The following is a 16,654-nucleotide window of genomic DNA, read 5'->3' as shown; positions in this document are numbered from 1 at the left end:
CTGTGTGTAATTGTATATTCAAGCTCCTGTTCCCTCATTGAAATATTAAAGTGCAAGTTAATCTTTTTTTCTGTGATTTAAAAAATAAATAAATAAGCAGTGTAGTTTGAGAAATGGGCATTGGGTTTTGAGAGCAGTTCTCTAATTGTGGAGATGGAAAAGGAAATGGATTTATTTCTTCCCCGCTGTCAAACAATTTGTCTAAAGAGAGATACAGTATGTGTTGAGTACTCGTCCTGCGTTCGTATTATACATGTGAAGCCAAACTGAAAAGTTACTGTCTATTTTACTAAGTCAGTGCATTGCTGTTAGACAACTATTGCTGCTTAAAGTTTCACCCATTGTGTCCTTTACAGTCTGACCTTCAGGGTGTGAGTTATGTTGAGTTCTGTTGTAACGTGTCTTCCTTCCTTCCTTCCTTCCTTCCTTCCTTCCTTCCTTCCTTCCTTCCTTCCTTCCTTCCTTCCTTCCTTCCTTCCTTCCTTCCTTCCTTCCTTCCTTCCTTCCTTCCTTCTCTCTCTCTCTCTCTCTCTCTCTCTCTCTCTTTCTCTCTTTCTCTCTTTCTCTCTCTTTCTCTTTCTCTTTCTCTCTCTTTCTCTCTCTCTCTCTTTCTCTTTCTCTCTCTTTCTTTCTCTCTTTCTCTCTCTCTTTCTCTCTCTCTTTCTCTCTCTCTTTCTCTCTCTCTTTCTCTCTCTCTTTCTCTCTCTCTTTCTCTCTCTCTCTTTCTTTCTCTCTCTCTCTTTCTCTCTCTCTCTTTCTCTCTCTCTCTTTCTCTCTCTCTTTCTCTCTCTCTTTCTCTCTCTCTCTTTCTCTCTCTCTTTCTCTCTCTCTCTTTCTCTCTTTCTCTCTCTCTTTTTCTCTCTCTCTCTTTCTCTCTCTCTTTCTCTCTCTCTCTTTCTCTCTCTCTCTCTTTCTCTCTCTCTTTCTCTCTCTTTCTCTCTCTTTCTCTCTCTCTTTCTCTCCCTCCAGCTGTGGACGTGGATGGAGGACCTGCAGAAGGAGCTGTTGGAGGAGGTGTGTTCAGACTCGGTGGAGTCAGTCCAGGAGCTCATCAAGCAGTTCCAGCAGCAGCAGACGGCCACCCTGGAGGCTACGCTTAACGTCATCAAGGAGGGAGAGGATCTCATCCAGCAGCTCAGGTCAGTGCTGTATGTGCTACATTTAGGGTGAAGTTGCCCCTATATGCTGATCTGGAGTCAGTTTTACATTTCCCCCACTAAGGGATAAGGTTAGGAATGGGGGAAGCTGATCCTAGATCTGAACCTAGGGGAAACTTCACCCCGGGGTGTTGCTACAGAGGCCTCCACCAGGGGACAGTGGGGAGAACTATGGGCTGATCTAGGATCAGTTTTGCCTATTAGATCATTATGAATAAAATTACACGGACGGGGGGGACTTGATCCTAGATCGGCACTCCTACTCTGAGACGATTTATACTGTACACTCTTAGAAAAAAGGGTTCCAAAAGGGTCATTTTGCTGTCCCCATAGGAGAACCCTTTTTGGTTCCAGGTAGAACTATTTTCAGTCCATGTAGAACCCTCTGTGGAAAAGGTTCTAAATGGAACTCAAAGGGATTCTACCTGGAACCAAAATGGGTTCTTCAAATGGTTCTCCTGGCACCTTTTTTTGTCTAAGAGTGTACTGTCAAGAGCGATGGAAATATGATGCCATTTCACTGCAGTCAACAAAACACACTCGCTTGTTTTATGGGCCACAGACCCATGTGTGGGAGAGAGTGTCAAGTGTCCGAGAACAGATATAGATTGCTGTACTATAAGGCTGTGTCCCATCCTATAGGGTGCCATTTGGGATGCACTCGAAGTTCAATACTGCATTGTGATAGGTGTTGTAATTGCTAATCCACTCCAGGGGGCAGGTGTGTTAACCTTTTACAGCAGTGGGCTAAATCAGGGTCACACAGGCAAATGTCATTTAAAACCAAAGTATAAAACTATAAGACACCTGTACCATGTCAGATATAGGGCAATTTCTTTTCGGCTGGTGTTAAGTTTGCAATTTCATCATGTAAAAACTGGCGCACAGGCATTTACCAGCCCTAACAACCAGGTTACCTGTCTTATATGAGCTCAGATGGTCGGGGTGGAAATATTTGAGGTGTGTCCTTAAAAACCTGATCCAAAGTGCTAATTTCAGACGGCGCTGACGGGGATATTTAAGACCAACCTGTAACGCAGTTGGTTACGGAATGAACTTTGACAGCGGAACACAGCCTATCCAGCCGTGCCGATCACCGTTTATACGCGCATGGTACAAGAGAAGCCCAATGGGCTTTTGGTGCCTGTATACTTTGTATTTAGAAACATTAAAAAAATATATATAATAATTCCCATTTTGTTTTATTTCATTAAAAACCAAGCATAGTCTCCCCTCCTCTCAATTAAGGCCGTTTTTTGTCTGACCGATGCAATCGCAAAGTAGTCAAGACTGTGGAATAAAAGGTTTGGCTCCTGATTATGTTCATAAAGCACAGGTCTATTTGGGAGCAGTATAACGGTGAGTGGACGTTCTCCCTTTCTCTTTATGTTGGATCTCTGTCCAGCTACTGTGAAACGTTTGGATGTGCGTTAAACCCTTCATATCTGCGTTGTTTTAATATTATACGCCCACGGGGAGAAATGACGGTGCCTGTAAGTGTGACCATAGCCTATTTAAAACGAGTTGTTGTTCTGTTAAAAATGTAAGAATTTTTAGAATTATTTGTTCTCTTTTTAGGCCTTAATCAAGAATTCATTTCATCTGGCTTATTGACAATGTCTGGCATGTCCATGATCAGCCATAATGCAATTTACAGTAGTCCTGACTCCTACGGCAGTGTGGATGCTATTGAAGCCGCTTAGAACAATGTGGACTGCAAATGGCTTCAAGTCAACGCATTTAGCAAAGATACTGTAGGTCTACATTTTGTCATTTCGTTTCTGTAAAAAAAAAAAAAAAAATGTTTTGATTTCTGACACTAGGTCATTTGACCACAGGAAAGGACTACAGTGCCTTTACAGTGTGGGCAATTAGGCTATTCCATAGAGCTGCCTCGTTTATTGCATATTTTACAACCTTTCTTATTGAACACTTAACACCATGACAAGAACACCCCCATTGCGTCTGTTTTGCTATTCTCTATAGGGCACTACTACAGTCCTAGGGGCCCTGGTCAAAGATAGTGCGCAATAAAGGGAGGATGTTAATAGGTTGCCATTTGAGCCTTGGTCTTATTGCTGCCTGTCTCACAGTTCAGGTTTCTCTCTTCTCTCTCTCTCCTCTCTCTCTCCTCTCTCTTTCTCTCTCTCCTCTCTCCTCTTTCTCTCTCTCCTCTCTCTCTCCTCTTTCTCTCTCTCTCTCCTCTTTCTCTCTCTGTCTCTCTCTCTGTCTCTCTGTCTCTCTCTCTCTGTCTCTCTCTCTGTCTCTCTGTCTCTCTCTCCTCCTGGGCTCCAGGGACGCTGCAATGTCCACCAACAAGATGCCCCACAACAGCTCCATCGCCCACATCGAGAGTGTCCTGCAGCACCTGGACGAGGCCCAGGGCCAGATGGAGGAGCTGTTCCACGAGAGGAAAATCAAACTGGACATCTTCCTGCAGCTACGCATCTTTGAGCAGTACACCATCGAGGTGTGAGCGGGAAGACGGCGGCTGGGGGAGGGGTAGAGGGGGCTCAGGTGGCAGGTCGATGGGAGTGGGGGGGGGGCTACTGTGTACTGTGCCCATCTGCTGGCCACACAGTAATCTAATGATTGTAGCGTAAGGCTTGGAGAGACCTAATGTCAGTTGACTTTGATAGATAACTACGTGCAGTGCAGTGCTGCTCTCCTAGTATGTCCTAGACCTGAGACGTGCTGTGAATTACCATTGGGTTATGCAATGGTGTCATTATGAACTATAATATGGGAAGAGCTATATACTGTTCTTATAAATGTACCGTATGCCTAAGGGAAGAGATTTGGCTGTGGTATTGTTTCACCATATCATCTGAGCTGCACGTAATAACTTAGTGACAAGACTCTCAGTGTACCAAGCATCCCAGAGTAGGGATGCTGATCTAGGATCAGTTTTGCCTTTTAGAACACGACGAATAAGACTAGATGGACAAAGGGGACCTGATCCCGGATCAGCACTCGTACTCTTGAGATGCTTGATACATACACCCCCCCCCCCCCCCCCAGGTGTGCCATCCGGGTGTAACACTAACGACATTGTTAACCTCTGACCTTTGCCCTCTGCTCTCCCTGCAGGTGACGGCGGAGCTGGACGCGTGGAACGAGGACCTGCTGCGCCAGGTGAACGACTTCAACTCGGAGGACCTGACCCTGGCCGAGCAGCGGCTGCAGCGCCACACGGAGCGCAAGCTGGCCATGAACAACATGACCTTCGAGGTGATGCAGCAGGGACAGGACCTGCACCAGTACATCATGGAGGTCCAGGCCTCAGGTGAACACTGACAGCCACTCATATTGTGCAGCGATAGGGGGGGGGGGGGGACACTCAGCTGCATCTCTTTTGCTCCCTAATGACGCTCTTGTCACTGGACGTGTCTGTTCTGCATGATGTAAAGGTCGCGCAACTCACATGGTGTGTAGTTCTGCCATGACAGTCTACGGCTACAGCTATGTCACCGGGCTAGGCGTAGAATGGGTTAAGAGAGAGGGACAGGAGAGTAAATGGGTAGGTTTGCTGCCCTGCCAACTCAGAGAGAGCAGCGGTCCACCCACCGGCCACCTGACTTGGGCTCATGTGAAAGGATCTGATGGTTGTGAGGGATGGAGGGAGGCTGGTAGCAGTAGAGGTTCAGAGGGGTAGTAGAAGTCTTATCTGAACATCGGTGGAGTTCACCATCTGGAGAGAGGGAGAGGAGTCAGGAATTAGGTTTGAAAAGCAAGGCTTTACCTTCCCCCTCAGCACAATCCTCTTACCCTCTTCACTGCACTGCATGGGGTTTAATTCTAGGCCTGGGCTGCATCCCAAATGGCCCTCTGGGGAAAGCACTCAATCTGGGCCACCCTCGTGTGCCCTTCGTGGACTGTGTGGTCTGTGACATCCCCCTCGTTCCTGTCCAAAGGAGACTTAAGCCCTCCAAAGGTGTGGGCTGGACTCTCCACAATATTTCCCCCTGGAAGATTGAATTAGCCCAGTGTAAGGGTCACATTTTAAACCTGTACAGTATAGACATTTGTATCGATGTTTTTTTGGAGTGGTACTCCTCCTCACTGTGACTGCGTCCTAAATGGCGCCCTATTCCTTTTGAAATGCACTACTTTTGACCAGGGTGCACAGTGTGCCATTTGGAACGCACTTTTCTTGTCTCCTCAGATACACTTGATAACCCTGTGGTTTTGGATAGTCCCAGTAATGATTTAATTAGACATTGAAGTGAAGTGTTGTCTTTTTAAGTCGGGTGATTTCATTCATTGAGAAAGAACAAGGCGGAGAGAAATTAGCTGGTGTTCATTGGAGAAGGACTAGTGCACTATCTCCACCTAGTGGTCCAGTTTATATTACCTTATGAGGTCACTCCTATTGCACGACAAAACACAACTGTATGGGAGCATTCCAAATGGCACCCCATTCACTATATAGTGTACACCTTTTGACCTGGGCCAGTAGGGCTCTCAACAATAATGCTAACCATCTCATTGGATTTAAAGTTCAGTGACAAAAATACAAAAAATAAATATCAGTTTTCCACGTTAATTCAACACCATCACGTTTCATTATTTGATGGAAGTAACATGGGGACAACATTGTTTCAACCAGTTTGTCTGAAAACAGGACAAATGCATAGCTTCATGTATGGTATGTAACTACTTGTGACTGTATGATTTCATGTCGTAATGACCATCGTGCCTGTGTGGTGTTCTAGGCATTGAGTTGACTGGGGAGAAAGAGGTGGATCTGGCCACTCAGGTCCAGGAGCTGCTGGAGTTCCTCCATGAGAAGCAGCATGAGCTGGACGTCAGCGCTGACCAGACCCAGAAGAGACTGCAGGAGTGTCTGCAGCTCCGCCATCTGCAGTCAGAGGTCAAACAGGTGGGTGTACACCCATGCTTATATATTATAGGGGTAACGAGGGCGAACTGGGCTGGTGAGAGTCCAGGGCTGTCTCAAACACACACACACACACACTCACGCAAACACACACACACACGCAAACCCGCACGTGCAAATATACACGCACATCCACCCAGCAGACTGCACCCTACATCAAAGAGTCAGTGTGTGCGCGTGGCTGCCAGCAGTGGCTCAGTGTTTGATCAATGACTGGCTTGTATTAGCTTCTTGGTGAAGACAGCTGTTCACTCCTCTCAAACATTTTTGCCTACTGATCTGCCTGTATGGCCTAGAGTCAAATGTGAAGTCAATGTATGCCAGTGCCATTGAAAAACGCTCAACTCGATTATTGAATCACTTCTCAGACAGGCTAGTAATGTATTGTCTGTGTCAATCTGAACTTGCCTCTCAAATGTGACCCTATTCCTTATATAGTGCACTACTTTTGACTAGAGCCCTATGGACTACATAGGGAGTAGAGTGCCATTTGGGACGCGTTCTGAGAGAGCAAGTTCTCTGGGGAAATTTCAATCTGAATGACAGTTTGACAGAGAGCACTTTTAGCTGTGTGCCTTCCTCACTATGCAAGACATATACAAACTGTGGAAATACAGAGGAATAACATCGTCTGGATCGCTCTCTCAAACTGAAGTCTGCCGGACCATCCACGTAGCAAATCGCCTCTTAATGTCAAATGAAATATAACCATAAATGATTCAGCCTCAATATCAATGCAAGTGGATATTTATTGGATAAATGCTGCAGTTTCCGTAAATAATGGATGATATTTGTCGCAGTGCTAGTGACACACATAATGTACGCCACATGTAGATAGTCAGTAGAGTTACTGCTCTTGCTGTTATTGACCGTTTCTCAAGTCTCAGGGCTCCCAGGGAAAAGAGATGTCGATCTCAGTCGTACTTCCCTGGTGAAAGTGTACCTCATATACACTTTATAAAGGAGAAATGAATGAAACAGTGTGCACTGGTCGATCAGTCAACCGACTCAGTGGCCTTGTGGTTGGAGTGTCCGCCCTGAGATTGCAAGGTTGGGAGTTCGATCCCCGGCCGAATCGTAGCAAAGACTGTAGGAATGGGAACCAATCCGTCTCTACTTGACACTCGGTGTTAAGGAGATAGATTGGAGGTAAGGCTCTGTCATAGACTAGTGTCCTGTTCAGGGGGTGTACTTGTACGTCGAGCTGCCTTACGCAACAGGAGACAGGCTCCTATGAGTCATTGCGGCTTGTTACTTTTTTACTTACTAGATGAATTACTCATGTTATGACGTACTGCAAATCCCATCACCATTTGCAGTAGCGCTAGCTAGCCAGTGGTGAAAAATCTATAGCCATGCAGCCGCAATAACCCTACCACAGATGGTTGCTGGCTTCCCTCACACCGTCCGCAGTTTCTTTCCTCATCTCGCGCCAGCTTCCTTCTGCACTAATCTCATTTGGACGGTTGTAATTGAGGGCCAAACTGCTCTCACCGGGGACCTGGGAGTGAAGAGGCTCCACTTTGCATGACACACTCTAATGGTAATAGGGCTGATTGCTGGAGAGTAGCTATGAAGGAGGCTTCTGGGACGGTGCCCAGTCCAGGTAGTGTGGTTGGTAATGGAGGGAGGGGAGGGGGAAAAGGTGTAGCAAAGGGAAGGGCTGAGAGAGGCTGAGAGAGGCTGAGAGAGGCTGAGAGAGGCTGAGAGAGGCAGAGAGAGAGAGGCAGAGAGAGAGAGAGAGGCAGAGAGAGAGAGAGAGGCAGAGAGAGAGAGAGGCAGAGAGAGAGAGAGGCAGAGAGAGAGAGGCAGAGAGAGAGAGAGGCAGAGAGGGAGAGAGGCAGAGAGGGAGAGAGGCAGAGAGGGAGAGAGGCAGAGAGGGAGAGAGGCAGAGAGGGAGAGAGGCAGAGAGGGAGAGAGGCAGAGAGGGAGAGAGGGAGAGATACTGACGAGCCATATCCTCTGCATAGCCGGTCTCTGAGTTTCAGGAAGCTAGAGAAAACAAATGATCCATATGTTTCTAATCCCTCATGGGATTCCTAAATGAACAGAAGGGAACACGTGTAATATCTAATCGTTAATATGCCCGTGAAGATTATAGTACTGCTAATCCTAGTTTATCCCCTTGTTTATGTTGAACTATGCCACCAAGCTGTGCTTTTATGAAGCGCAACTAACTATACCAAAGCTCTGTGTGCCTCTAGTTTGATCTCATGCTTTATTTTGGGATCGCATTAGATATGCATTACATAAGCCTGACTTTTGGTATTTCTAGGTCTGACTCAGTCTGTCCCTCTGACGTTTTCAACTGCCGTTTGAGGCGAACCATGACTGAGCATGTTCATAGTCCTAAAAAAGTGACCAGTTCTTTTAGCCAAATTTGACCATAGCTTCCCGTGAGTTGATGGTTGCCCAGACCAATGGTGTCTGGTGGCATTTTAAAGGTCAGGCTCATAGTTATGGCTGGAACGGAATCAATGGAATGGTATCCGACACATCAAACACATAGTTTTCATAGGTTCGGTACCATTCTATTTTAGCCATTATTATGAGACATCCTCCCTCACCAGCCTCCCTCCTCTGGCCTAGATCTAACTGTACTGTACCAATGTAAACTCTAAACTCTTCTCCTCTCTGTGTGTCCGCCCTGCAGGTCCTGGGCTGGATCCGGAACGGGGAGTCCATGCTGAACGCCAGCATGGTGAATGCCAGCTCGCTGTCAGAGGCAGAGCAACTCCAGAGGGAGCATGAGCAGTTCCAGCTGGCCATCGAGGTACCTGCTCCCCCCTCCCCAAAACCAGGCTGACTGACCAGGCTAATCACTGCAACGTGTGCTGTCATTAAACTACACACACACACACACACACACACACACAAGCATGCACAAAGTGTAAACACAGCTAAACGCAATGGCATATTTGGTGTGAACTCCGTATACCGTTAAGACACACACACACGCAGATGCACACACCCGCGCAAACATTGTCTGTCAACGTTACACAGGCTCAGGGGTACACACACACACACACACTATCTGGGGGAAACAGTGCACTGGTTGTTTTCCTTCAGCTCTTTAAATAGCTGCTGCTCTGAGCATGACGGCAGCGCTCACACACAGGATGGGGCTGCTTGGTAAAGTCCTGTTTCAGCACCGACACACACACACACACAGCACGCTGGTGACCTGGCACACAGTCTGGCTCTGCTGTGGCTCTGACTCTGAGTAGTGAAGCCTGGATCCGGAGGCCTGTTCCAGCCCAAGAACCACCACCCAAGACTGTGTGTGTGTTTGCGTGTGTATACTTCTGTGTATATGTGTTTGTGTGGGTGCGTGCGTGTGCATGTGTGCTGAATCCTGTCCAGCACAGCTCTGGAATCGATTTGGGGGGAATGAAAATAAGCCCTTTAAGAACCTATTAGCGAACTTTAATGAAATCACTGTGCAGGGTGTAGAGGGAGTTTTCTTAATGTAATCACCATCCCTTCCTCTCTTTGGGGGAAACAAACGTATTTACCCTAGAAAGCCAACACAGTGGCCTATCACACACACACACACACACACACAATCATTTTCACCCTCTCCATACATCAGGTTTCTATTGGGACCTATAGAGAGAAAGGGGCAATCTGGGATTCAAACGACAACACAGCGATACCCCGCCACTTTTTTTGTTAAACGGCTGAGGGATGAGGTAAAACAAGCTTATATTTTGGGTACTGATGGGGCACGACAGTTGAACCAAACTCACGATGAGGCCTTTATTAGTTACATAATCTTCAAGAATCAATGACCTGCACCTTTAGCATAAAATAAATCATCAAATAAATAATACAAAGACTGAACTGTATTGTAGGCAACTTAAAAAAAAGGTCAATTATATTCAATTATATTTTATACGAATACAATTGCTCAGAGAAAGAGCTTATTGTTTAACTAGTGATACTCTTTTCCATCCCTTTCAATACCTTACCTTTCGAGAGTAACGGCACTGAGCCTTTTTTCTCAAATGTTTTATGACAATGAAGAACACGTTGGGAGGGATCTTAGACTATCCCGCCGTACATCCTTGATCATCCACCACCAGACTTTACAGTAGGTATGGGGTTCTTTTCTGCTTATGCGTCCTTATTTCGACGCCAAACCCACCGCTGGTGTGCGTGGCCAAAGAGCTCAGTTTTCACGTCATCCAACAAAATGTAAACGCCTGGTGCTTTGGTCAGATGTCATGAACATTTAGCTTTTTGGCCACGCACACCAATGGTGGGTTTTGGAGCCTCTTCTGAGAATACATCAGCAGACAATAACCTCATACCTACTGTAAAATATGGTGATGGATTTTTGATGTTTATGGGGATATTTGGCTTCCACTGGTCCTGGGGCCCTTGTTAAGGTCAACGGCATCATGAACTTTACCCAGTTCCAGGACATTTTAGCCAAAAACCTGGTTGCCTCTGCTGGGAGGCTGAATCTTGGCCGCAAGTGGATTTTCCAGCAATACAGTAACCCGAAGCACACATCAACATTCACAAAGAAATGGATAATTGACCTCAAAATTGACATTTTGCAATGGCCATCTCAGTCTCTGGACATGAACACCATTGAAAACGTGGTTTGAATTGAAGATGTCAGTCCATAAGAGCAGACAAAGAATATCAAGGATCTGGAAGGATTCTGTTTGGAGGAATGGTCTAAGATCCCTCCCAACGTGTTCTCCAATCTCATAAAACATTTAGCAAAAAGGCTCAGTGCCGACTTCCTCGCAAGGTGAGGTATTGAAAGGTATTGAAAAGAGGGATGCCAATCATTTTCACCCATATCTCTTTGAGAGGAAATATATATATATACTTATTAAACAAAATCTTTTTCTCTGAAGAATTGTATTAGTTTAAATTAATATAATTTTCTGCATTTGTGAGCATAAAATATAGTGTAATGGGTGTGTGTCAGTGGCAGGGAAGTCAGGCGCAGGAAAAGAAACTTGGTATAAACAGAGTTGTTTAATAAGTGCTCATAAAACTCAAAAAAACAAAATATACAAAAAAATTATATAAGCGGGTACAAAATCCGTCGCACACCGGCACATAACATACAATAAAACAATCTCCGACAAGGACATGAGGGGAAACAGAGGGTTAAATACACAACAGGTAATGAATGGGATTGGAACCAGGTGTGAAGGACGCCAAGACAAAACTAATGGAAAATGAAAAATGGATCAGTGATGGCTAGAAGGTCAGTGACATCGACCGCCCGAACAAGGAGAGGGACCGACTTCGGCATAAGTCGTGACGTATAGCCAGTATTTGTATTAATATACATAATATACTATTATACCGTCTTTTTTGCTCATCTTTATCAAGGAAATCATTTTGGACCTGATCGTATCAATAATTCTAAAAGTAAAACAAATAGAAGCAGCAATCATAGATGACCCTTTAAGGGACTTAAGTCTCTATTTACCTGATTATATCATATTAGATGAAAAATGGATGTTGTAAAAGTAACTACATTGACAGAGCGTTCTAGATGAACCAGTGACTGTTATGTGATATATACTCCTATAAGATTGATGCTTTATGAAAGGTTTATGGCTCTTGGTCCTATGCTTTCATGGGGAGTCAGCATTTCCCTGGCCCTCCATTAGCTGTGGATCAGAGACCTGGGGTGCATCCCAAATGGCACCCTATTCCCTATAAAGTACACTACTTTTGACCAGAGCCCTATGAGCCCTGGTCAAAAGTAGTGCACTATAAAGGGAATAGAGAGCCATTTGGGATGCGGACCTGCTTTACGTTACAGTTTAGGAAGGCTTCTGGAGTTAGGTAATGGGACTCATGTAGAAATGAAATTCCTTGTTTGTTATGTAACGGTGCATTTTCTTCTCGTTCCTTTTCTGCAGATATTTTCAATGGATTTTTCATTCAAAGGACAAACTCAATTGCTCGTATTCCCTTTGGAAACAATTCCTCCTTTTTTGGGTGTATGATAACACATAAGTTGTAATGTTTTTGATTAAGTAGTAACTTAAAGTTAAACACTGTGCTCATTCTTGTGTAAGTGCATAAATGTTGAATTACTCTTGACGGCTTTATTTCCTTTTCTCCTGTTAGCTTTCTCTGGTGGATTTATAGTTGTAAATCAGGCCTGGTGCTGGCAGGAAAAGCACAACATGGTCGTTTGCCTCTATGGGTGTAATTCTGTAAGATTGAATAGACTTGTAAAAATGCATTTCTGTTCAATTCGGATTTATTTTTTCCTTTGTGATGTAGTGCAACCTAGCTAAGCAAAAACCAAAAAAATGACACTGCTACAACTGAATATTCTCTTTCTAGAGGACAACATACACTGAGTGTACAAAACATTAGGAACACCTGCTCTTTCCATGATATAGACTGACCAGGTGAAAGCTATGATTCCTTATTGATGTCACCTGCTAAATCCACTTTAATCCGTGTAGCTGAAGGGGAGGAGACCGGTTAAAGAATGATTTTTAAGCCTTGAGACAATTGAGTCTTGGATTGTGTATGTGTGCCATTCAGAGGGTGTATGGGCAAGACAAACTATTTAAGGGCCTTTGAATGGAGGTGCCAGGCGCACCGATTTGAGTGTGTCAAGAACTGCAACACTGCTGTTTTTTTCATGCTCAACAGTTTTCCATGTGTATCAAGAATGGTCCATCACCCAAAGGACATCCAGCCAACTTGACACAACTGTGGAATGCATTGGAGTCAACATGGGCCAGCATCCCAGTGGAACGCTTTTGACACCTTGTAGAGTCCATACCTCGAGGAATTGAGGCAGTTCTGAGGGCTAAAGGGGATGCAACTCAATTTTAGGAAAGTGTTCCTAATATTTTGTACACAGTATATGTGAGATGAGGAAAAATGAGAGAAGTGCAGACGAAGTTACATCACAAATGGCACCCTATTCCCTATATCGTGCACTACTATTGACCAGGGTCATGGTCAAAAGTAGTGCACTTCATAGGGTGCAATTTGGGACCTAGGCATGGAGAGGCCATATGGACAGATAATTGCATTTATTCTTAGTGTGACAGTATCTTTCGACAGCTCCAGACAAGTAGCTAATGAAATGTCACTTATCTTCAAGCCTCTCATATTTTTGCATCTTTCTTTTAATAAAACTAAACATCAAATTTAAATCATAATTTATTGGAAGGTTTTAATCACATAGGCAATGACGTCTAAAGGATACCCGTGCTCCCAGAATGCCTTGCAAGCACCAGACTAGACTGGACTACAGTCAATGGCATATATCAAGTCTTTAGAAAAAAAGGTTTAACATTACCATGCCTCACCTATGGTTCAGCCCCAAAAAACAACATTGTAGAAAACCCATTTCCGCAAAAGAATATATAAAGTCTTGGCACATGTTCAGTTTGTAAAAAACATCATATTTACACTGTTAAAATTAACACATGATCATGTAACATTGTCATGTCACTTACCCTGAACCTAAACAACCCCTCTCTCTTTTTCTCTCTCTGTGTCCCCCTCCCAGTCCCTTTTCCATGCCAATTCCCTCCAGAAGACGCACCAGAGTGCCCTGCAAGTGCAGCAGAAGGCTGAGGTCATGCTCCAGGCGGGCCATTTTGACCCGGACGGCATACGGGCCTGCGCCGAGAAGGTGGCCATGCACTGGCAACAGCTCATGCTCAAGATGGAGGATCGACTCAAGCTGGTCAACGCTTCTGTGGCCTTCTACAAGACCTCTGAGCAGGTGTGTGTCCACACCACCCCCACATAGCGCTCCCTGAATTGTTTTTAGGTGTGTTGGAATCACTCAAGAACCACCTCGAGCATTTCCCATCCATTGAGACAAATGGTGGTGGTGGCCTGGATGGCCTCCATCTTGTCATCCTGTCCCTATAGAAAAGGCTGCATATTGGTAGAATGTCCTGTTCTGTGATGGCACCTCGAAATTGTGTCCAACCTAGCATGAAGACTAACTGAGACCCCTGTACCCTCCTCAGGTGTGCAGTGTGCTGGAGAGTCTGGAGCAAGAGTACAGGAGAGATGAGGACTGGTGTGGTGGCCATGACAAGCTGGGAGCTTTGGCCGAGACGGACCATGTCATCCCCCTCATCAGCAAACACCTGGAGCAGAAGGAAGCCTTCCTCAAGGTACAGCAGAGCAACATGGTTGTGTCTCAAATGGTTCCCTATTCCCTGTGCCTCCTTTGTCTGTGGCGATACATCGTGTTGAAATAATAATAATAATAATAATATTGAAATAATAAACCAACATAGACAATTAGCTAGTTTACAGTACAGATAAATACGTAGCTAGCTAGCAATCCCATTTAGCTACAAAGTTAGCAAACAAACAGATGAAGCTAACTAGCTAACTAGCTAGTAGCCACACTAGCTGGGTCATTGACTCAAGATCAAGAATCGTCACCCACCCCTCTTTGTTCCTTTTCCCCAAACGCGGCAAATGCATAACAGCATAATGACCCAGCTTGCTAGCTAGAAATAAAATGGAAAACTTCCAGGGAAAATTCAGTGGTATCACTAACTATGTAAGGACGACAGTAATACAATGTACACTTGAAACTAGCTAACGTTACAGAATAAATAGCGAGAGGAATATTAGCAAGCTAATACATTAGCTAGCTTTCTAACATTAGCGAGCTAGCTAACATTAGCTAGCTAATGGCGGGCCAGCTAGCTAAAAATACTTTTAAAACAGCTCTTTCAAAAGTAACTAGCTAGTGTTGCTAACATTTCATTCCTCTCCCTTCTCCTTTTTTTATTGTCTTCTTCTTCCGTCTTCTGCATCTCTCTGCTCTGCTCGATCCTTTCATTTTTGGAATACCACATGTACAGAATGAGAAGCAGATTTAGACAAACAAGATCGTCATTGCTGTGTTTGTATTTACCTCCAACAAAGATTTTCTATTATATTGACAAGATAGTTGAATGACCGCTCTAACAATGGAAATACATGAGGTGAGATCGGAATGGACAGTTCTTGCCAATGAGAGGGCAGATATACATGTGAACAACAGGCACAACTCTATATATTTTATTTTTTACATTTTCTAGTTGATGAAATGCCACGTGCATCCACTTATATCAGTGCATTCGTGACAAACTAACCATTAAGAACGTTATGTTCGATCAAATAAGCCTCTCGTATCAAATTAACGGTTAAATCTTTTGTTGACCAAATTCGACACTCTCTCGTTGACCTCCATACAGAAATTATTTTCGTAGACAGATTTTCATCCTCTGCCTCCAACCAGAATAATGCCGACTGATATTTTCATCACCCTTTAGAAGCATTTCGGACGTCGTCAATAGTTTGCTCCTTCCTAGGGAGGGTGAAGTTGCCCCTGGACGCTAATCTTGGGTCAGTTATGCATTTTCCCCTTAACCTAATGGTTAAGGATATGATTGGGGGAGGGGATTCTGATCCTAGGTGTATACCTAGGCAAGAGCATGAAGTTTCCCAATGGTACAGATCAGCTTCCCCAAATAAGAGAAATGCAAAACTGACCCAAGAATAGCTAGGGGCAACTTCACCCTAACTCCCCCAGCTCCTAAGAATCACCCAGGGTGATGAAAACACACCTCCCAAAACTGACACCAGCGCTGCATGGAATAACACCAGTAGGGCACCACTTTTGATCTACTTTTTTACAAGGGCCCATAGGGCTCTGGACAAAAGTAGTGCACTATAGGGAATAGGGTGCCATTTGGGACGCAGCCCATGTTCTGTGGATCATTCATTTGCTGCATATTCACAGACCATGAACTCGGGCTGTTCTGTCTGTCTGATTCTCTTCAGTGGGACACATCTGAATTCTGCAACACGTAGCCGTTAGGATTCATATTGATTTTCCCTTTACAGAACTGAAATACATGTCCACCTCTTGCAAGACATGTTGTGAATGCCACTTTACTTGTTGTCAACTAAAAACGAATAACCATGTTGACAGTGATGTGTCTATGATGTCACACATGCAATATCTTAACCTCAGTTTCAATGTATTCTGGATGGTAGTTGTGGATATGTCGTCCGTTGCAATGATCCTGTTTCGACAATGTCCCTTCTTGTGTCCCAGGCATGCACGTTGGCCAGGAGAAATGCTGAGGTGTTCCTGAAGTATATCCACAGGAACAACGTGGGTATACCTGGTGCTTCAGGCCACGCCAGAGGACCCGAGCAGCAGGTTAAAGGTCAGTCACAACAGCCCTATTACACGATCATGGGCTGTGTCCCAAATGGCACCCTAAATAACACCCTATTCACATTATAGTAGCTAATAATAATTATATTTAATTTGTGGAGTGCGTCTCCCCAGACACACTGCACGCCTACTTTTGACCAGCGCTGGCCAAAAGTAGTGAACTATATAGGGGATAATAGGGTGTCATTTGGGACGCACATACATTGACTACTGAGCACCAGACCTTATACATTACTGTTACTAACTCTTTTATTGCTCTTTTTCTTTATGAAATGTACATATTTCTTTTTACGTTCAGTTGAACTTCTAGTTTCTTATGTCCTATATGGACTATATGGACTAGTTTGGGTTGTGTTTGAAACCACTGTGTTGACGATATGC

General features: G+C 44.6%; 1 protein-coding gene across 2 annotated transcripts in view; it reads left to right on the top strand.

Annotated features, from left to right (window-relative positions):
- The window catches only part of LOC109865868 (kalirin), a 260,858-nt gene that overhangs the window by 162,759 nt on the left and 81,445 nt on the right, over positions 1 to 16,654 (top strand). For both annotated transcript variants that reach the window (XM_031794240.1, XM_020454357.2), the window contains exons 12-19: positions 970 to 1,139; positions 3,453 to 3,627; positions 4,248 to 4,443; positions 5,873 to 6,039; positions 8,711 to 8,830; positions 13,580 to 13,798; positions 14,052 to 14,201; positions 16,148 to 16,262. In XM_031794240.1, coding sequence (XP_031650100.1) covers positions 970 to 1,139; positions 3,453 to 3,627; positions 4,248 to 4,443; positions 5,873 to 6,039; positions 8,711 to 8,830; positions 13,580 to 13,798; positions 14,052 to 14,201; positions 16,148 to 16,262 — 1,312 coding nt within the window. The remainder of the gene's footprint in view (positions 1 to 969; positions 1,140 to 3,452; positions 3,628 to 4,247; positions 4,444 to 5,872; positions 6,040 to 8,710; positions 8,831 to 13,579; positions 13,799 to 14,051; positions 14,202 to 16,147; positions 16,263 to 16,654) is intronic.

The sequence above is a fragment of the Oncorhynchus kisutch genome, linkage group LG2 (assembly GCF_002021735.2).
Source record: "Oncorhynchus kisutch isolate 150728-3 linkage group LG2, Okis_V2, whole genome shotgun sequence".
NCBI lineage: Eukaryota > Metazoa > Chordata > Actinopteri > Salmoniformes > Salmonidae > Oncorhynchus > Oncorhynchus kisutch.
Note: the sequence above shows the minus strand (reverse complement) of the source record. Positions and strands in the feature narration are given on the sequence as shown.